This window comes from Salvelinus sp. IW2-2015, linkage group LG8 (assembly GCF_002910315.2).
Source record: "Salvelinus sp. IW2-2015 linkage group LG8, ASM291031v2, whole genome shotgun sequence".
NCBI lineage: Eukaryota > Metazoa > Chordata > Actinopteri > Salmoniformes > Salmonidae > Salvelinus > Salvelinus sp. IW2-2015.
The window spans coordinates 26,115,854-26,139,009 of NC_036848.1; the positions used below are offsets into that span (position 1 = coordinate 26,115,854).

General features: G+C 42.7%; 1 protein-coding gene across 3 annotated transcripts in view; it reads right to left on the bottom strand.

Annotated features, from left to right (window-relative positions):
* Window positions 1-23,156, bottom strand: part of LOC111967636 (ecto-NOX disulfide-thiol exchanger 2-like) — a 209,068-nt gene that overhangs the window by 21,692 nt on the left and 164,220 nt on the right. For all 3 annotated transcript variants that reach the window (XM_023992826.2, XM_070444824.1, XM_070444823.1), the window contains exons 8-11: window positions 20,859-20,965; window positions 13,030-13,135; window positions 1,884-2,086; window positions 413-559 (exon numbers count right to left, since the gene is read on the bottom strand). In XM_023992826.2, coding sequence (XP_023848594.1) covers window positions 413-559; window positions 1,884-2,086; window positions 13,030-13,135; window positions 20,859-20,965 — 563 coding nt within the window. The remainder of the gene's footprint in view (window positions 1-412; window positions 560-1,883; window positions 2,087-13,029; window positions 13,136-20,858; window positions 20,966-23,156) is intronic.

The window sequence follows — 23,156 nt, forward strand, 5'->3', positions numbered from 1 at the left end:
CTCTCTCTATGGGATTCCAAATTAACTATTTGAAATCAATGTCTAGTGGGGACACTAGAATGTATGTAATTGCATTTCTTCAATATCCTAGTGTCAGCTGATCTACCCCCTATATATATATTTTTTTTAGGGGTAGATCAGCTGACACTGGGATATTGAAGAAATGCAATACCATTTGGAATGAAACTAAATACACTGTAACTCAAGTCCACCACAGCCTGGGTTCCAGTAGCTGAGTAATTATTTCTGAAATATTTCTCATGTATTGAAACTCATTTAGAACTAATTTAATTAAAATTACAGCACAAATCCGCTAATGTAATTCCATTTCAAACCCCAGGAGTTTTTCAAACAAGCCAAACTGTAAAGATGTAAAGTGTGCATATGTTGCGTGTGTGTGTGTTTTACTGACCTGTGGTGTGTGTGTTGTCAGTGTTTTCAGGCTCTGCAGTCCTTCCTTGAGGCTCTTTACTTGGCTCTCCAGCTGCTGTTTGTCCTCCACAGTCTTCTCCATCTCTGCCTCCCGCTGTTTCATTTCTTCACACATCTTCAGCAGTTGCTGCAAACAGAGAGGAGATACAGTTAGCCACAGATACTATTTAACCCTTCATTTTCTGCTACAGAGGTGGCACAGCTAGCCACAGATGCTAACTAAGGGTCTGCTACAGAGAGAAGGCACAGTTAGCTACAGATGCTAACTAATCTTTAAAAGACACAAATGTTAACTAACCCTTAAGACAGAGGAGGCACAGTTAGCCACAGATGCCTGCTTACAACAGGCATATGCCACATGCTAGTTATTAACCCTTTATGCATCAGCTACAGAGAGGAAACCAAGTTAGCTCTTATGTTTCAGGATTTGCTATCGAGTAGGAACTTTGAGCTCATAGCTTATCTATCTAGTCTCTCTGGTGCTGCAAATTAGAACCACGTAGGAGCTGAAAAGTCCTTTCTCCTTATCCATTTCAGCTTATCCATCACAGTCTCAGTTGGGTTTAGGCTGAAATACGCAAGTATAACATGACTCACAAGTGGAAGAAATTCACAGAACACGGGTACACTCAAATCACCTGCTGATAATATTTTATGGTAATTTGCCAGAGCCTGCATGATAACGCAATTTAGTATGGAGCAATAAGAAGCATCCAATTGGTCTCATTTTAATCTATTCACTTATCTTTTCATGGAAATGTTAGAAATGTAATTACCATCGGTCTATTCAAACGAGCAGGAGGACGACACATTATTTATGCTCAAAACCAACATTAAAAAAATATATATTTAGATTAACTATGACCGTTGACAACTTGAGGATATTTGATGACCCAGCAGGTGATGGGAGCAACAGATTGCCTGCCTCAGAGGGTTGTTTATCTTAGCAACAGTATGATGGTTGTTTTCTCTGAGGGAGATTTTAATAGAAAACCCTTCAAGCTGGGTCGGTATTGGTTTCTGTGGAGCGTCTAGGACAGCGGAGTGATCCGATTCTAGAAGGACTCTCTCCCTCTGAAGTCTTTCTATTGTTCTTTCTATTACTCTCACTCCGTCCACCTTACTCGGCGTGCATCCCTCTGCTGCTCTTGTTTTCAGCTTGCATCTCTCCCTACCACTCTCTCATCTCTTTATTAGTGCTGTGTGTATGTGTGCACGCGCCTGTGTCTGTGTGATTGAGAGGGCAGTTCTCTATCCACCTCCATTAAAAGTGACTTTTCATCTAAACCACTTGTCGCCCCAGAAAGAAAAACCAACGGACTATGACTCTCATCAGCTAGAATCTGCAGGACTTATATCTGTATAAAAATGCCTGTGGAATTGCTTGAAATAAATCCAAAGTAGGACCTGCTGCAAAAAGTGAAGCTATAGCGTGTGTGGTAGAAGTATACCTTCTGCATGCCCTGTAGTGCCTGTTGTAGAAAGGTTAGTTGTTGCTGCCTGCAGGCGTCCTCTTCATTGTGCTGTGGAGGAGGGTGTTCTTGGTTCTTGCCTTGCTCCTGCTTCAGCAGCTCCACCTCGTTTCTGTAGGCATCCAGCTGACAGCGCAGAGAGTCATTCTCCTCCTTCAGAGCCTCCGCCTGGGACACAGGGCCTACACACACACATACACAAGAGACATAGAACATCACAACTGCAGTAGCATAACGTTACACTGTATAAACAGCATTCAAATGTCTATTGATGATCTGAGGACATACTGCAACTCTACTGCAGAGGCTTTGAAATCCTAACCTGTCCTATAATGAACAGACAGGAGAGACAGTGTGATGAGAAATACTCGTGAAATCCTAACCTGTCCTATTGAACAGACAGGATGAGACTGTGATGAGAGCTACTCAGTCCCTGTTCCTTTGGGCTTTGATAGAAGAGTCTTCATTCTCCAATGCTGTCTCAGGGGACATGTGTGATGTAAGTAGAGGGTGTGTTTGTGTAGCTGAGCTGGAGAGATAAGACCTGAGAGTGATTGTATAAGAGAGGCCTAGCATCGTGTGTGTGTGTTAGATTGAGCATAGAGACTCATGCTGGCTTCTTTGAATCAGGCATCGGGTCTGTTTGAACCAAGAGATACAGACTTCTAAGACACAGAGACCTCTGAGTCATCCAACTGCTCTGGTTAATGTGTGTGTGTGTGTGTGTGTGTGTGTGTCTTGTTGTGTGTGTGTGTGTGGTGTGTGTGTGTGTGTGTTGTGTGTTGTGTGTGTGTGTGTGTGTGTGTGGTGTGTGTGTGTGGTGTGTGTGTGTGGTGTGTGTGTGTGTGTGTGCGTGAGAGAGAGCCATTGGGTGAGGTGTATATTAATCAGGGAGCCTCATCAAGTTGCTGTCCGGGGTAGCCAACCGATTCCCCCTCCACAACGTGACAGGCTTTAGCATCGACTCCAGCAGCTCAGCACAGGGCTGCTGACAGGAGAGAGGCACCAACACATTTCCACTCTATACTGCATGAATGTAGAAGCACCAACCCATTCACACTCTAAACTGTGTATGAACAGGACACCTAACCATTAGCATCGATTAGCTTTTAAAGAAACAGACTGGGTGGGCTCCCCCTGTGTTCCTGGGTTACAAGGATCCCTAGCAGGTGTGAGCTAATGCTGTAAATATGAAGGGGTGTCACAACACCTGTCCCCCCAGCATATCCTGTGCCCTTCTCCACAGCGTTCCCATCCAACATTGTGACAGCCTCCTGACAACGATTGTTATCTGTGTTTTCTAATAAGCAAGGTCGCACATGAAAAGAGGTGGGAATCCGGACCTGGTAGGCTGATGATAACGTTTGCATATATCTGCATAGTAACGAGGGAGGCTGTCATATTGGCAACTGGCAGAGATCACAACGATTAACAAGCAGAAACTAAAAGACATGAAGGGGTGGGGGGGCAACCAGAGGGTTTCTGGCACCAATATCTCCGGTGCCACCTTCCGCCGATATTCCCTTGAGCAAGGGACTTAACGTAACTTTTTCTACAGTTTGTTGTATTACAGCCTGAATTGAAAATGGATTAAATGTAGATTTTTTGGTCACTGGCCTACTACACACAATACCCCATAATGTCAAAGTGGAATTAGGTTATTGATTAAAAATGAAAAGCTGAAATGTCCACAGTCAATAAGTACTAAACCACTTTGTTATGGCAAGCCTAAATAAGTTCTGGAGTAAACTTTTGCTTAACAGGTCACATAATAAGTTGCCTGGACTCACTCTGTGTGCAATAAATAGTGTTTAACATCATTTTTGAATGACTACCTCATCTCTGTACCCCAAGCTCCCTCAAGTGAGCAGTGAATTTCAAACACAGATTCAATCAAAAAGACCAGGGAGGTCTTCCAATGCCTTGCAAAGAAGGGCACCGATTGGTAGATGGGCAAAAATAAAAAATAACACTTTGGATGGTGTATAAATACACCCAGTCACTACAAAGATACAGGCGTCCTTCCTAACTCAGTTGCCGGAGAGGAGGGAAACAGCCCATTGATTTCACCATGAAGCCAATGTTGACTTTAAACAGTTACAAAGTTTAATGGCTGTAATAAGAGAAAACGGATAAACAACATTGTAGTTACTCCACAATACTAACCTAATTGACAGAGTGAAAAGAAGGAAGTCTGTACAGAATAAAAAATATTTCAAAACATGCATCCTGTTGTCATGACTCTCAAATCAAATCAAACTTTATTTGCCATATGCGCCGAATACAACAAGTGTAGACTTTACCGTGAAATGCTTACTTACAAGCCCTTAACCAACAGTGCAGTTCAAGAAAAGAAAATATTTACCAAGAAGGCTAAAATAAAAAGTAATAATAAAAAGTAACACAATAAGAATAACAATAATGAGGCTATATACAGGGGGCACCGGTACCGAGTCAGTGTGCACCGGTACAGGCTAGTTGAGGTTCTCTGTACATGTAGGTGGTGGCGAAGTGACTATGCATAGGTGGGGCGGCAGGTAGCCTAGTGGTTAGAGTGTTGGACTAGTAACCAAAAGGTTGCAAGATTGAATCCTGGAGCTGACAAGGTAAAAATCTGTCGTTCTGCCCCTGAACAAGGCACTGTTACCTAGGCCGTCATCGAAAATAAGAATTTGTTCTTAACTGACTTGCCTAGTTAAAGAAAGATCAAATATATATATTTTTAAATAAATAAATAAAAAGTTAACAAAGAAACAGCAAGTAGCAGCACTGTACAAGAGGGGGGGGTCAATGTAAATTGTCTGGTGGCGATTTTTATGAATTGTTCAGCAGTCTAATGGCTTGGGGGTAGAAGCTGTTGAGGAGCCTTTAGGTCCCAGACTCTGCACTCTGGTACTGCTTACCGTGCGGTAGAAGAGAAAACAGTCTATAACTTGGGTGACTGGAGTGTCTGACAATTTTATGGGCTTTCCTCTGACAACGCCTATTACAGTGCCTTGCAAAAGTATTCATCCCCCTTGGCATTTTTCCTATTTTGTTGCATTACTGCCTGTAATTTAAATAGATTTTTATTTGGATTTCATGTAATGGACATAACCAATTTGGACTATTTGGTTTAAGTGAAATTTTAAACATTGCTTCTTTTTTTAAAAATCATTAAAAAGAAAAACTGAAAGTGGTGCATAATAAGGTCTGGTGCAACCAATTACCTTCAGAAGTCACATAATTAGTTAAATAAAGTCCACCTGTGTGCAATCGAAGTTTCACATGATCTGTCACATGATCTCAGTCTTTATACACCTGTTCTGAAATGCCCCAGAGTCTGCAACACCACTAAGGGGCACAACCAAGCAAGCGGCACCATGAAGACCAAGGAGCTCTCCAAACAGGTCAGGGACAAAGTTGTGGAGAAGTACAGATCACGTTTGGGATATAAAAAAATATCAGAAACTTTGAAGGTTCCGCGGAGCACCATTAAATCCATTATAAAAAATGGAAAGAATATGATACCACAACAAACCTGCCAAGAGAGGGCTGCCCACCAAAACTCACAGACCAGGCAAGGAGAGCATTAATCAGAGAGGCAAAACAGAGACCAAAGATAACCCTGAAGGAGCTGCAAAGCTCCACAGTGGAGATTGGAGTATCTGTCCATAGGACCACTTTAAGCCGTACACTCCACAGAGCTGAGCTTTACAGAAGAGTGGCCAGAAAAAAAGCCATTGCTTAAAGAAAGCAATAAGCAAACACGTTTGGTGTTCGCCAAAGGGCATGTGGGAGACTCCCCAAACATATGGTAGAAGGTACTCTGGTCAGATGAGATTAAAATTGACCTTTTTGGCCATCAAGGAAAATGCTATGTCTGGCGCAAACCTCCACCTCTCATCACCCCAAGAACACCATCCCCATAGTGATGGAAGGCGGTGGCAGCATCAATCTGTGGGGATGTTTTTCATCGGCAGGGACTGGGAAACTGGTCAGAATTGAAGGAATGATATATGGAGCTAAATACAGGGAAATACTTGAGGGAAACCTGTTTCAGTTTTCCAGAGATTTGAGACTGGGACAGAGGTTCACCTTCCAGCAGGACAATGACCCTAAGCATTCTCCTAAAGTAACACTCGAGTGGTTTAATTAAGGGGAAACATTTAAATGTCTTGGAATGGTCTAGTCAAAGCCCAGAATGCAATCCAATTGAGAATCTGTAGTATGACTTCAAGATTACTGTACACCAGTGGAACCCATCCAACTTGAAGGAGCTGGAGCAGTTTTGCCTTGAAGAATGGGCAAAAATCCATGGCTGGATGTGCCAAGCTTATAGATACATACCCCAAGAGACTTGCAGCTGTAATTTCTGCAAAAGGTGGCTCTACAAAGTATTGACTTTAGGGGGGGTGAATAGTTATGTGCCCTCAAGTTTTCTGTTTATTTTTGTCTAATTAATTTTTTGTTTCACACGAAAAAATATTTTGCATCTTCAAAGTGGTAGTAGGCATGTTGTGTAAATCAAATGATACAACCCCCCCCAAAAGGCAACAAAATAGGAAAAATGCCAAGGGGGTGAATACTTTTGCAAACCACTGTATATAGATCCTGGATGGCAGGAAGCTTGGCCCCAGTGATGTACTGGGCCGTTCACACTACCCTCTGTAGCACCTTACGGTCAGATGCCGAGCAGTTGTCATACCAGGCGGTGATGCAACCGGTCAGGATGCCCTCGATGGTGCTGCTGTAGAACCTTTTGAAGATCTGGGGATCCGTGCCAAATCTTTTCAGTCTCCTGAGGGGAAAAGGTTTTGTTGTGCCCTCCTCACGACTGTCTTGGTATGTTTGGACCATGATAGTTCGTTGTCGATGTTAATTGGGGCCTGTTCGGCCCGCCTTTTCCTGTAGTCCACGATCAGCTCCTTTGTGTTGCTCACATTGAGGGAGCGGCTGTTATCCTGGCACCACGCTGCCAGTTCTCTGACCTCCTCCCTATAGGCCGCCTCATCGTTGTCGGTGATCAGGCATACCACTGTTGTGTCATCAGCAAACTTAATGATGGTGTTGGAGTCGTATTTGGCCACTCAGTCATTGGTGAACAGGAATACAGGAGGGGACTAAGTACACACCCCTGAGGGGCCCCTGTGTTAAGGATCAGCGTGGCAGACGTGTTGTTGCCTACTCTTACCACCTTGGGGCAGCTCGTCAGGAAGTCCAGGATCCAGTTGCAGAGGGAGGTGTTTTGTCCCAGAGTTCTTAGCTTAGTGATGAGCTTCGAGAGCACTATGGTGTTGAACACTGAGCTGTAGTCAATGAACAGCATTCTCAAATAGATGTTCCTTTTTTCCAGGTGAGAAAGGGCAGTGTGGAGGACGATTGAGATTGCGTCATCTGTGGATCTGTTGGGGCGGTACGCAAATTGGAGTGCGTCTTGGGTGTCTGGGAGGATGCTGTTGATGTGAGCCATGACCAGCCTTTCAAAGCACTTCATGGCTACCGACGTGAGTTCCACGGGGCGGTAATCATTTAGGCAGGTTAGCTTCGCTTCCTTGGGCACAGGGACTATGGTGGTGTGCTTGAAACAAGTAGGTATTACAGACTCGGTCAGGGAGAGGTTGAAAATGTCAGTGAAGACACTTGACAGTTGGTCCACGCATGCTTTGAGTACACGTCCTGGTAATCCGTCTGGCCCAGCAGCGTTGTGAATGTTGACCTGTTTAAAGGTTTTGTTCACATCGGCTACCAAGAGCGTTATCACACAGTCATCCAGAACAGATGGTGCTCTCGTGCATGCTTCAGTGTTGCTTGCCTTGAAGCGAGCATAAAAGGCATTTAGCTCGTCTGGTAGGCTCGCGTCACTGGGCAGCTCACGTCTGGGTTTCCCTTTGTAGTCCGTAATAGTTTCCAAGCCCTGCCACATCCGACGAGCGTCAGAGCCGGTGTAGCAGTATTCAATCTTAATCCTGTATTGACGCTTTGCTTGATTGATGGTTCGTCTGAGGGGATAGCGGGATTTCTTATAAGCTTCCGGATCAGTCTCCCGCTCCTTGAAAGTGGCAGCTCTAGCCTTTAGCTCGATGCGGTTGTTGCCTGTAATCCATGGCTTCTGGTCGGGATATGTACGTACAGTCACTGTTTAGATGCACTTATTGATGAAGCCGATGACTGAGGTGGTGTATTCCTCAATGCCATTGGATGAATCCCAGAAAATATTCCAGCCTGTGTTTGCAAAATAGTCCTGTAGTGTAGCATCCGCGTCATCTGACCACTTCTGTATTGAGCGAGTCACTGGTACTTCCTGCTTTAGTTTTTGCTTGTAAGCAGGAATCAGGAGGATAGAATTATGGTCAGATTTGCCAAATGGAGGGTGGGGGAGAGCTTTGTATGTATCTCTGTGTGGAGTAAAGGTGGTCTAGGATTTTTTTCCCCCTGGTTGCACAGAAGCCACAGTGACATGCTGGGAAAGATTTGGTAAAACTGATTTAAGCTTGCCTGCATTAAAGTCCCCGGCCACTAGGAGCGCCGCTTCTGGGTGAGCATTTCCAAAGATCAGGACAGTGGATCAGCGTCTACAGAACCCTCTCACCCGCAGAGGGGGGGAGGGATTGATGTAGTGGTTTTATGAACCCTCACGTCGATTGTAAATTGTAATGCAGCAGATGACTCCTTTCTGGTCTCTAGTATGGTTGAATGGAATGTCTTTTTGTTACAGAAGAGTTTGCCGCCCAAAACTTCAACATCAAACAATGAACCCTGGACAATACATTTCAGCACCCGAATGTTGGGAATGATGAGAGACGGAATATGGAAAATGAACGTCTATTTTTTGATGTCATTAAAAATTAAATAAAGACGTTATAACGAAAACATTGTAACTTGAGCTTTTACACTGTGCATATCAGGTTTACATCTTTTACGTGGTGTAGAAAATATCAAGGATGAAGAGAACTTTTTTTTGTCGATAGGATTGTGATTTTAGTTCTCTAACGGCATCATAGTAATTAGGATACTTTGCCTAGTAACTAGCCAGGCCCCAGGGAGCTCAGAGAGTGTGTCAGCATGACGAAAACACCCCCTTTTTACAGAGGGTATAAAAGTTAAGAATTAACATACGAGGTTGAAGAAGACAAACTAACCTCTAACAATCAATGCTACGGTTGAGTAGCTGTTCTAAGTACTGTATCTAAGAAAGTTAATTTAAGTAGGATCATCCGGTTATTCTCTTCAAATCATCGTTGTCTACACTGCTCTCATCACCTGTTTGCAGATCATCGAAACGGTTGATTAGCTGTCCTCAGAAGACCACTCTTCCAGAATGAGTGCAAGTAAACTCTTGTGGACAATCAGAGACTTACACCTGCGAATGAAGGAGAAGGCCATCCGAAGAAGAAGGCCCAATCGAAACCCTTCTCACAAAGCGGAACCATTTCCACGAAAGCGTGGGCCCAACAGAGATACCCGACAAAGACATTCAACACGTAAACACATGCATTACTTCTTACACAAAAGAGCGGCATTCGGGGCAGGTATTAGGGTTACTGTGAGGGTATACAAGTGTTGCTTCTCTTTCTCTCTTGCTTTCTCTCTCTCTTTAACTCTCCATCTTGTGTAACAAGTGTCATATTGTTGTCTAACCTTATTAAGTTTCTAATCAATAATCTATACCGTGTGTGTGTATCCTGTGTAATCATTTAGTTTGTTAGTAAATAAATAATCAAATCAATTTGTGTGGTACGGAATGACTAGAAAGACTCGCGTTTGTGCATATTCACGAAGTCTGCGACGTTCAGAATGAGACTGATATGAGGAAATGATCAATTAGTGACTGTTATCGATAACCATACAGTTGAAGTCAGAAGTTTACATACACCTGAGCCAAATACATTTAAACTCAGTTTTTCACAATTCCTGAATGTGAAATGTCAGAATAATAGCAGAGAGAGTGATTTATTTCATATTTTATTTCTTTCATCACATTCCCAGTGGGTCAGAAGATTACATACACTCAATTAGTATTTCTGGTAGCCTTCCACAAGCTTCCCACAATAAGTTGGCTGCATTTTGTCCAATTCCTCCTGACAGAGCTGGTGTAACTGAGTCAGGTTTGTAGGCCTCGTTGCTCGCACACGCTTTTTCAGTTCTGCCCACAAAATGTCTATAGGTTGAGGTCAGGGCTTTGTGATGGCCACTCCAATACCTTGACTTAGTTGTCCTTAAGCCATTTTGCCACAACTTTGGAAGTATGCTTGGGGTCATTGTCCATCTGGAAGACCCATTTGCGACCATGTTTTAACTTCCTGACTGATGTCTTGAGATGTTGCTTCAAAATATCCACAGAATTTTCCCACCGCATGATGCCATCTATTTTGTGAAGTGCACCAGTCCCTCCTGAAGCAAAGCATCCCCACAACATGATGCTGCCAACCCCGTGCTTCACGGTTGGGATGGTGTTCTTCGGCTTGCAAGCATCCCCCTTTTTTCTCTAAACATAACAATGGTCATTATGGCCAAACAGTTAAAATTTTGTTTCATCAGACCAGAGGGCATTTTACTGTTTTGCTGTGGATATAGATACTTTTGTACCTGTTTCCTCCAGCATCTTCACAAGGTCCTTTGCTGTTGTTCTGGGATTGATTTGCACTTTTCGCACCAAAGTACGTTCATCTCTAGGAGACAGAACATGGCTTCTTCCTGAGCGGTATGACGGCTGCGTGGTCCCATAGTGTTTATACTTGCGTACTATTGTTTGTACAGATGAACGTGGTACCTTTAGTCGTTTGGAAATTGCTCCCAAAGATTACCCAGACTTGCGGAGGTCTACAATTTCTTTCTGAGGTTTTGGCTAACTTCTATAGATTTTCCCATTATGTCAAGCAAAGAGGCACTGGGTTTGAAGGTAGGCCTTGAAATACATCCACAGGTACACCTCCAATTGACTCAAATTATGTCAATTAACCTATCAGAAGCTTCTGAAGCCATGCCATCATTTTCTGGAATTTTCCAAGCTGTTTAAAGGCACAGTCAACTTGTATGTAAACTTCTGTCCCACTGGAATTGTGATAGTGAAATAATCTGTCTGTAAACAATTGTTGGAAAAATGACTTGTGTCATGCACAAAGTAGATGTCCTAACCGACATGCCAAAACTATAATTTGTTAACAAGAAATTTGTGGAGTGGTTTAAAAATTTGTTTTAATGACTCCAACCTAAGTGTATTTAAACTTCTGACTTCAACTGTATATTCTTGAGTTAATTCGGGAGACGGTACCTCGGTAAACAACTTCTCCCGTTGTGCCCCAAATTCCTGATGAGTTAATTGTTACATGATTAATTTAATCCACGAACAAACATAGTAGGTAATTATTCGATAAATAAGAGTCACGTCATAACACCGTGTGCAACAAGGCACTAAAGTAATACTGCAAAAAATGTGGCAAATTAATTTACTTTTGTCCTTAATACAAAGCTTTATGTTAGGGGAAAATCCAATACAACACATTACTGAGCACCACTCTCCATATTTTAAGCATAGTGTTGGCAGCATCATATTATGGGTATGCTTGTAATCGTTAAGGACTGGGGAGTATTTCAGGAAAAAAAGATACAGAACGGAGCTAAGCACAGGCAAAATCCTAGAGGAAAAACCTGGTTCAGTCTGCTTTCCACCAGACACTGGGAGATGAATTCACCTTTCTGTAAAGATCGACGCTGGTAGACGAGAAGCAATTACAGGAAGTGAACATTTAATCATCAACGGACATGGAACATGACAGGACAGCGTCTGGACTGCTGACACAGGGAACAAACGGGGGAGAAGACAGAAATAGGGAAGGCAATCAACAAAGTGAAGGAGTCCAGGTGAGTCCAGTGAACGCTAATGCACGTAATGATGGTGACAGGTGTGCGTAATGAAGGGCAGCCTGGCGCCATCGAGCACCAGAGAAGGAGAGCTGAAGCATGATGTGGGGTGGGAGCCTGCTTAGCCCACCGAGGCAAGAAGACTTCTCGAGCCAGCTAAGGTGGGGAAGCCCAACGAGCTAGCTGAGGCACCCCCGGTTGATAACAAAATATTGAATCCATTTTGAATTCAGGCTGTAACAACAAAATGTGGAATAAGTCAAGGGGAATGAATACTTTTTGAATGAACTGTAAGTGCCTTTGAACGGGGTATGGTAGTTGGTATCAGGCGCACCGGTTTGAGTGTGTCAAGAAGAGCAACGCTGCTGAGTCTTTCATGACCAACATTTTCCCGTGTGTGTACCAAGAATGGTCCACCACCCAAAGGACATCCCGCCAACTTGACAATTGTTGGAAGCATTGGAGTCAACATGGGCCAGCATCCCTGTGGAACGCTTTCGACATCTTGTAGAGTCAATGTTCTGAGGGCAAGAAGGTGTTCCTAATATTTTGTGCACTCCGTGTACATCAGGGGTGTCAATCTAATTTGGCGCAGGGGGCCGCATTCAGTCGTCAACTGAAAATGTGTTATATTTCCATCAAAATGTACAAATAATATTCCTCAATCTGTCGTTTTTGGTATTTTCTATGCTCCCTGACGGTCTAGTTTTCATTTCAATGATTATTAGCTCAGTGTATCCTCTGGAAAAATGTTTAGCAGTGGGGGGATTTGGTGAGCTAATCCCCCACTGTATTGGACCCGTAGGCGATATGTTTGTCACCCCTGCGCCATATTGATATATGACCTGTTATTTTGCCATACAGGTGCTTTAGAGAAGGGCTTACTGGATGATTGATAGTTGTCTCAGAGTGTCTACCAGCCGTGCACACTCTCTCTCTCACAGACACACACTTAAGTGTACAAGTATGTGCGCACACACACACCGTTCCAGCTGTGAGCATCCCCAATTAGAGTGGCACACACGCACACACAGTTCTACAAGTACACACGCGTACACACTCAGTCTGGAGAAGCCCATTATATTGTCTCTGCATGGTCTCCTCTCCAACCTAATTTGTCCATTTAGAGAGTGAATGAGCGGATGACACTGAGACAGAGGGCTGTGCTACAGATCTATTCTACAACTAAGAAGAAAAGGAAGGAGCCATATCCCAAAAGTGTGTGTGGTGTGTGTTGTTAATGTTAGATTTTCTATCAGGAGTGTGTGTAGTGTGTGTGTACCTGATTCGTCAGGGTTGTGTGTATCCTCCATGTCATCGTCAGACATCTCCATTTCCTCCTCTCGTCTGATACCCATCAGCTCTTCATTCTGCATGTTTCTGATCTCCTGGAGGGAAACAAAACAACACAACAAAACAGGATTATGACAATGTTCCTTCTGAACAAACTCCTCCTGGGTAGCCTGGCTGCAGACATGGCTCAAACACACATACACATTCAGATAGATACATACAGTACATACACTTGAAAGCTCACAGACACGCACGCACACACGCACAGTGGTTGATGTTGCCCGTGCAAACTGATTTAAGGTTCAGATTTGCTTTCCATCTATATCGGTACGTTTAGGATATTGAGAGGGTGAGCTGATCCTAGAGCTGTACCTAAAGGCAGCTTCTACCCAGAGCGATACACAGAGAACATGAGGAGTGGAGATGAGATAAGACATGATGACAGGTCTCAGAGCAGGACTGAGTTCTCCCTCTGCTGCACTGATGGGACAGCAGATAGCAGAGAGCAGCAGCCTGCATGTAATGTATGTCCTATACTGTATTGAGTATAACTGTACTGATATAATTGTCCTATAAGCATACTGCTGTAGCCACTGTGCTGTTGGCTGTGTCTAGCTCAGAGTAGGGTGAACTTCCCCTTAGGGTGTGTTTACACATAGTCCTCTTTAAAAGAACCGATCTCAATCCTTTGCCTTTGAATGTGGACTCAACTCTTTTTTCACTTCACTTCACCTATTTTGTGGTCCGAGTCCTGTGTGCATTCACATTGCTATGTTTAGAAAGGAACCAGGATCTCCTTCCAACATTCACTCAATGCACTCTTGGTTTTTACAAAGTGCCGGACAAGCCATTCCATCAGATCAAGTTACACTGCTACAAGCTACACTCCAATGGACATTAACTCATTAGGCCCTAATCTATGGATTTCACGACTGAGAATACAGATATGCATCTTTTGGTCACCAATACTGTATGTAAAAAAAAAAGGTAGCGCCGTGGATCAGAAAACCTGTTAGCATCTGGTGTGACCACCTTTTGCCTGATGCAGCGTAACACATCTCCTTCACATAGAGTTGATCAAGCTGTTAATTGTGTCCTTGATAAGGGAATTATATGCTTAAAGGTAATGATTAAAATATTCCACCCTGAAACCATATAATTGTATGAAATTTATAAGAACCATAAAACTATAATCTGATGATGTGTGTAGTTTTAGTCAGAATTGGAACAAGGACCTTTTGTTCCTTTTTAGTATGTAAGAAGGTTGCAAGTGGGAAACAAATGATAAGAGGAGCTATCGACAGACAAGTTGTACTACTGTGTTCCTTACAGGACATTCTGTCTCCACCCGCGGAGGGGAGAAACTGTTAGACTTGCAGAAGATTATGAAACATGTTGCAGATTAAAGAAACAATGTATCTGTGTAGTGGAAAAACACAGACTGTCTGAGCAAGGCGTAGCTTAAGATTTGAACTTGTTTGTGTGTGTGTTATAAAGACTGTGTTTGTATTTTTGATTTCAGAGCGCTCTCGTGAATAAACTGTACTAACCTTTTGCATAAGCTGAGTCTTTGCCTAATTATTATTAAACCCATGGTCTTACAAACCTCTGGGATTGGTCAAAGCTATTGATTGTTAGTTATTATCATTGTGATTGAAAATTCTCGTGACAGGCCTGTGGAAAGTTGTCCCACTCCGCTTCAATGGCTGGGCGAAGTTGCTGGATATTGGCAGGAACTGGAACACGTTGTCGTACACGCCGATCCAGAGCATCCCAAATGTGCTCAATGGGTGACATGTCTGAGTAGGCAGACCATGGAAGAACTGGGCCATTTACAGATTCCAAGAATTGTGTAGAGATCCTTGCAATGTTGGCCGTGCATCGTAATGCTGAAATTCTGAGGTGATGGCGGCGGATGAATCTAATCACAGTATTTCTGTGCATTCAAATTGACATCAATAAAATGCAATTGTGTTCGTTGTCCGTAGCTTATGCATGCCCATACCATAACCACACCAGCACCACTCTGTTCACAACGTTGACATCAGCAAACCGCTTGCCCACACGACGCCATAAACACTGTCTGCCATCTGCTCGATAAAGTTGAAACCGGTATTCATCCATGAAGAGCATACTTCTCCAGCATGCCAGTGGTCCATCGAAGGTTAGCATTTGCCCACTGAAGTTGGTTACGACGCGGAACTGCAGTCAGGTCAAGACCCTGGTGAGGACTACGAGCATGCAGATGAGCTTCCCTGAGACGCTTTCTGACAGTTTGTGCAGATATTCTTCGGTTGTGCAAACCCACAGTTTCATCAGCTGTCCGGGTGGCTGGATGTGGAGGTCCTGGGCTGGTGTGGTTACACGTGGTCTAAGGTTGTGAGGCCAGTTGAACGTACTGCCAAATTCTCTAAAACAATGTTGGAGGCGGCTTAGAGAAATGTATATTAAATTCTTTGGCAACAGCTCTGGTGGACGTGCCTGCAGTCAGCATGCCAATTGCACGCTCCTTCAAAACTCAATCAAACTTTATTTGTCACATGCACCGAGTACAAGTGTTGAGCTTACTGTGAAAATGCTTACTTACATGCCCTTAACCAACAGTGCTGTTCAAGAAGAGTTTAAAAATATAGATTTACCAAATAAACTAAGGTCAAAAATTATAAAAAGTAACAGAATAACATAACAATAATGAGGCTATATACAGGGGGTACCAGTACCGAGTCAGTGTGCGGGGGTACAGGTTAGAGGTAATTTGTACATGTAGGTAGGGATGAAGTGACTATGCATAGATAATAAACAGCGAGTAGCAACAGTGTAAAAGGGTAAAAAAAAAAGGGAAGGGGGGGGGGGGGTTCAGCTGTGCAGAGGACAGCTGAGCAGCCTAAGTCAAGGAACAGAGAGCAAGCTTTTGTTGCTACTTTCTCAAATCATCAATAGCATCATGTAGCCCATATACTTTTCGATTTCTAAGACATTCTAAGGATTGCATCATTCGCAACTAAAGTTGCCAAATAACTGTAAATCTAGAAAATAGGACCTGTTTCAAATGATCACTTTTATGCTCAACATTGACACTGCATACGCAGAAAAATATATATATTTCTATTTTATTCAGCTAAGTTCAATTACATTCTTCCTATAAAATCATATTATATAAAATAATGGCGTGGGACTTATAAGCATATCTTGTCAGCTAAACGAACAGACATGGAGCATAGCCAGAAAACATACAGTTACTCATATTCTCTTCTTCTGAATTTTTTTTTTCTTCATATCATGTTTCTTCAGACCTGACAAAAATAAATAATGGATTCATTGTGATGGTGTATATTCAATTTATTTAGACTTTTTAAAAATGTACATATCACAAAGCTACGCATCAGCTTGAATGAGTGGAGGCCTGGAGATACTAAACGTGTTTATGTTGACTAACGGTCAATTACAATGAGACCGGCAGTCTTATGTATGACAATAACCGGCTGACAAAATGTTATGACCACCACAGCCCTAGCTGCGTTGCTTAAAGTTATTGTGTCTGTGCAGTGAGTAGAAAGAATGAGCATGCGGCACAAATTCAGCTGTTGGCCAATTTTTTCTTGAGCGGACGGTCGGGGGCCGGAACATAATTACAAATATGTTGTAGACGACGCAAGAATGCCAAACAGATCATTCAAACCTTGCTTACATTTGTATACGATCGCGTGTCACTCTATTATGAGTGGGAATACTTGGGAACAGATTTCCACAATTAAAATCACTTGGAGCTGATTTCCTGGTGCAACAATGAAAATTACAAAAATCCAACTTTTTGGCTCAGAAAATATGGGGGCAAAATAAAACCCGCCGGCCATCAGTTGGGAAACCCTGTACCAGAAGACAAATATGTGTAGTTGAGAGATGGATAGATGTGTTGGGTTGTTCCACATAATAGGTGCCTATGGACAGAAATTAACTTTCAAATATATTTTCGTTCAACATTCAATTGCATGTAGGATATGTTTAGCCTATGGAAAAACACTTTCCCCCATCACATGCATTAAAATCCTATGAACTAAGAGCATTTTATCTGCACACTGTCAACCCTGTCACAGACACTTACGCAACTGCGTAACTACACTGAATAAAAAGATAAACCCGACATGTAAAGTGTTGAACTGCACTGTTGGTTAAGGGCTTGCAAGTAAGCATTTCACGGTAAAGTCTACACTTGTTGTATTCGGCGCATGTGGCAAATAAAGTTTGATTTCACAATAACAGCACTTACAGTTGACTGGAGCAGCTCTAGCAGGGCATAAATTGGACAAACTGACTTGTTGGAAAGGTGGCATCCTATGACAGTGCCACATTGAAAGTCACTGAGCTCTTCAGTAAGGCCATTCTACTGCCAATGCTTGTCTATAGGAGATTGCAAGGCTGTGTTTTATACACCTGTCAGCAACGGGTGTGGCTGAAATAGCCGAATCCACTAATTTGAAGGGGTGTCCACATACGTTTGTATATACAGTGTATCTGTGACCAACAGATGCACATCTGTATTCTCAGTCATGTAAAATCCATAGATTAGGGCCTAATTAATTTATATCAAATGACTGATTTCCATATGAGCTGTAAACTCAATAAAATCATTGAAATTGTTCAATGTTGCATTCATATTTTTTTCAGTATATTATTTAAAGGCATGTTTGAGATAAATCCAAAATGTTCTCATTGATCAAGTATCCCTTTTACAAATGAACTGATATATAATATCAAACTGATTAAGTTACTGTGGAGCCTTTTTAACAAGGTTGAGGTTTAAGGTGAAAATTGGCCATTACTCCTCATGCGGTGAAGAGCATGGGACCACATGGTGTTCACGAAATGAAGAATGATACATGTTTCACACATAATGAAAGTTTCATCAAATAAAGTTTTCCTAAAATTAATTGAGCGAAGAGGGTTGACGTGTAAATAGACCAAAAAGAGAGAAAACCCTTACTTAATCCTTTATTCATATAAAAAAATCAGATGTATTAAATTATCCATGTGGTGTATATGTGCACTTCATTTAAAATAACAAGCTTTTGAAATTCAATATCGGTGCATCATTTCTACTTAAAATATCAAAGGGAAGCAAAAGGCACCCATTTCGTGGAATGGATAGATGGATAGATACATGGCTGGATCTGAATAGGTACATGGATAAATAAGGTAAATGGATGATTGACTGTGTGAGGAGGAAAATGGATAAATGAATAGATGGAAGGTAGCAGATGTTTGTTGTGATTGTGTCAGACTGACAGTGAAACTTCTGCAATCTTTCAGTCCTGCTTTTCTGTGCATCCTGTTGTCTGACAAATACAGAACAGACCTTCAATAAAGACACTGCTGTAGGGTGGGAAAATACTTCCCAAAATTCCCAGATTTTCCAGAAATCCTGGTTGGAAGATTCCTGGAATCAGTATGGAATAAACAGGAAATCTAGGAAATCTAGGAATTTTGGGGAAATTTTTGAATATTTTTGCTGGATTACTGTGTGACATCACTGTTATCCATTTACAGCACAGTGACACACATGCCACAACAGTCTTCTGCATTGAAAGACATTGTCTATAAATAAATAAACTCCCAATAAGAGAGCTCTAATATTCCTCTAAGGACTTGATCCCTGAGACTCAAGGTCTGACAAAATCAGTAGAACAATAGAAGATTGGCCCTTGTGACGTCAGAGATTATGTCCAGTAGAACAGTAGAAGATTGGCCCTTGTGACGACAGAGATTATGTCCAGTAGAACAGTAGAAGATTGGCCCTGGTGACGACAGAGATTATGTCCAGTAGAACAGTAGAAGATTGGCACTGGTGATGACAGAGATTATGTCCAGTAGAACAGTAGAAGATTGGCCCTTGTGACGACAGAGATCATGTCCAGTAGAACAATAGAAGATTGGCCCTGGTGATGACAGAGATGTCCATTGACAGTAGTATATGAAGCCATCTACTCTTACAACAGAAGGTGATACATCTGTGTTAAGAGCTCAGTTCCAGTTATCACCATACGCATGTTTATGATTCTGTAGGGAATAGTGTTGCTGGATCACAATAACTGAATATTCACCGCCAACAGTAGAGTGTTAATATGCATCTATACACAAAGAGGCACTTCCAGTTCTCAGTATGAGTTGTTAACTCTCCAGAGTTCTATTCCTGGTGTCATTAGCATTTTAACAGCTCTGCAGGGGATTGTACTGTATTATACTGTAACTGTGTGTTTTTAATACATTAATATTCACATAGAGCTTCATTGAGATGTGTGTAGGGATGTTTTAGCTCCGTGCTGTGAAAAATAAAATGGCAATGTCATGTTTATGTATATTAAGCCTAATTTTTTATCCTAGTCAGTACCAAACACAAGAACTACAATTACCTATGCAAAACCGTGGTCCTGCATAGTTATGTAGCAAACGTACACCGACAAGTGCAACCCTGCAATAATGAACTTGGGTTATTGTGTTGCGTATATACGCAAGGTATAAATTAGGCTTAAATTGTAATTTTCTGCTTAGTGAGGAGTGATGTCACTAGTCTACAAACACCACCTCACACCTACCTTTAGAGCAGAAGAGTCTCTACAGTCTGAGATCAAGACATACCAGCTACACCTCTGAATGAGTCCATCATGATATACACACACCCAAACACACAGCTACCAACCTATCCAATTGTATACCGTCAGTTACACATGACCTGCACATAAAAATGATTCTCACTTTACAGAACACCTATACACTGCCACCGTGCATCAACAGTTTGTAATGCATATGTTCCACTAGTTTGTAATCTATCTCCTGCACTAGGATCTCCATAGAAGAGCTACACCGTCTCCAGGCTGTGAAATCCATGGTGACCGTGTCAGTGTCACTGTGAGACAGAGATTAGGCTGTTAATTACACACCACATCTGCTGTTTACACACGGGTGGCCTCAGAGATTTATACCCAGATCAAACTTACCCGTTTGGCCCTGAAATGACAGCGGCGCCACACTTGAACACCCTCCATTAAAGAGGGAAACGTGTTTGTGGTAATTAATTAATTTGTTGGACACAACAAAGAAAATAGAGAACAAATCTGAGCACGACCTACATTTTACACCAAACAAAACATTAAAGTAGGTTATTTGTTCACCTATTGGATGAAAGCACAGTCAGAGAGTAATAAAATAAAGGAAATATAAGTGTATTTTGAAGTGTTACGTGAAAAAAAGATCCCGTGTACTGTGGTTGAGCTAAAGGGTGAGTCTACCGTTACCTGTTCCTGGCAGTGAGACTGAGCACTCACCGGACTGGACTCCCTTCAGAGGAGAGAGGGGTGAGTAGCCTGTACCTGGTCCTGACCGGAGCTCCCACTCTGGGACTGAACTAAGTAGAGAGACTGGGTGTAGCCTAGCCTTCATCCTGCGTTTATTAGGCTAGCTCTAGTATTTACCTCTTAGGCTAGTACTTAATGTTGATGTTCTACAATCTCAGTTCCTTTATAATACTTAAAGAATACCACATGGTTACATTTTAGGACCAGTTCTTTTTACCATTTCAATTAAGCTAATGCTAATGTTAAGCCTTGTTTTAAAGCTAGTGTTTGCTTTTAATACTCCAACACAAATCATCCTGCCAAGACAACACCATGAATTTCACGAAATGTAGTTGGAGGCTGGAATACTGGAGAGATGGGGATGTTTACATATTGTTCACATAAGGGACACAATAATATGGAGTCTATACTGCACTTCACCAAATGAATAGAATACTTAAGTAATTGTAGAAAAAGTAAAAGGACCAACCTCTGCTTGCTTGCGCCACACGTCCAGGTTCTTGCGTTGAGCTTTGGAGAAATGGTCCCATGCCTTTTGTTTGGAAGCAGCGTGGAATACAGACACAATCTGCTCAACTGTGGCGGGGGATGCAGGGGCCAGTTACCGTCCAGAGAGAGAGAGGGCGGGTGGGAAGGAGCAGAGGAGTGAGAAAGTGGAATCAGGTAGGAAGACACCTTACTGTATGTTTATGTGATTTTACTGTTCTTTTCTGTTCTATACAGTATAGTACAGCTCTGGGTCAGAGTCGCGAGTCACCCCGCCTCGAGGTGGTCACAGAGAGCCCGTCCTAAAAATGCAACAGGAAGATCAGACGGCTAGCAGCAGGCTCCTGCTCTATTCACACACACCCCTGCCGTGACCATGGCCTCACACACTTGCTTGCACACACACGCTTGCACACACACGCTTGCACACACACGCTTGCTTGCACACACGCTTGCTTGCACACACACGCTTGCTTGCACACACACGCTTGCACACACGCTTGCACACACGCTTGCACACTTGCACACACACGCACGCACACACACACACACACACACACACACACACACACACAACACCCCACACAACACCACACACACACACACAACACACACACACACACACACACACACAACACACCCACACACACACACACAACCACACACACACACAACACTTCTTTCTGGTCCTCTTTCTCTCCTCTCCTCCTCAGTGATACAGACTCAGTAGAGATTGACTGTAAAACAAGGGAATTCTCTGAAGGGACAGAGATCTTATCAAGAGATCAAAGTAAAGTCTCTACCATTAACTGAAACCCTCTTTTCGTCTAAAGCCTCTCCTGTTTTTAATTACCACAACACCTCTCATCTTCTACGACTCTCAGACGCTCTGAATGCCATAATCAAAGGCTGCCTCTGTGTCTAAAGCCTGTTTCTGTACTGTGGCTGTGTCTCAAATGGCAACCTATCCCCTACGCAGTGCCCATAGGCCTCTGGTCAAAAGTAGTGCACCGGAACAAGCTGCAATTTGGGATACAACTTGGCTCTCCTCATTACTGTCCTTATTGTGGGTTAGATAGAAGGGCTGAGCGGTCATATCCCTGAGCCTGAGTAAGATGACAGCTTTTATTCAGGGCTGGTGTAAGAGAAGAAGCAGGAAGGCCTGCTGGAAGACATGTGTCTGTTCAACACACCCTCCTAATCACTCCTGTGATTGACAGCTGGGCCTGGTATTAACAACCAGCCTCAGATTAGTTACAAAAACACCCTCAGTGTGTGAACCCATGTCAATGGAGAAAATTACTCAATAGGTGAAAATAGATTAAGCTAGAGATTGTGAGAATGTACTAATTGTCATAACACTTTTTGTTTCTCATAATTAATGTGTGTGTGTAGTGTATATGTGTATGGTTGGGTGTGTGCGTGTCAGAATGACCAATTTACTCACCTGTTGATATAATGCAGCATAGTCACAGATTGTCCAGACAGAGTACCCACACAAGACATAGTGACATAAATGTTCAACAACTCACAATGTACAATATTAAAGAACCGGTCAGCTTTCCACTCTGTGAAGTCCAATGTGGAAGCATGAATAGCTTCCACAGCTTTACCACAGCTTTACATCGGAACAGGTCATGTTAAGGGTTTCTCTTTGTGCCAAAGGGGTCTTAATGATCCCAGGGGGGGAGTTGTGGCCTTGGCAGGGAGGGAGGTAGAGAGGGAAGAAAGGGTGGAGTGAGAGGTACGTGTCTAGATCAGTAGTGGCTTCTCGGAATCCTTCATTTGATGGAAGAGATTGACAGGGAAGGCAGGGGAGAGCAAAGTGTAGGTTGTGGCCTCGACTTTTATGGGTGTGTGTGTGTCTGAGTCAGAGTCAGAGAGATAGCTGATGGATAAGTGTATGCTCTTTGTTGTTATTTGTAGGACTCCAGCTAGAGTTGTGCCCGCATTTCTAAGTGAGGCCATTAACTATCTGTCAACGAGGTTTATCTTGTAGATTAAATATGCAGTGGCATTAAAGACCAACTGAAATCCAACAAACACGATGGACGCAGATCCCAATGTAGCTGTGAAATGATTGTCATCTTCTATGAAGATCATCCTGAGTGAATTACGAAGCAGGACTCTGGCCAAAAGCAGTGCACTATATAGGGAATAGGGTGCCATTTTGGGACACATCCCCTGTTTGAATAACCTGCTTCTTAGCAGGCTTTTTAAAGTAACCATTCCATTCAAGGTGACAACAACCAAATGCCAAATGGAGGAATATGTGATATTG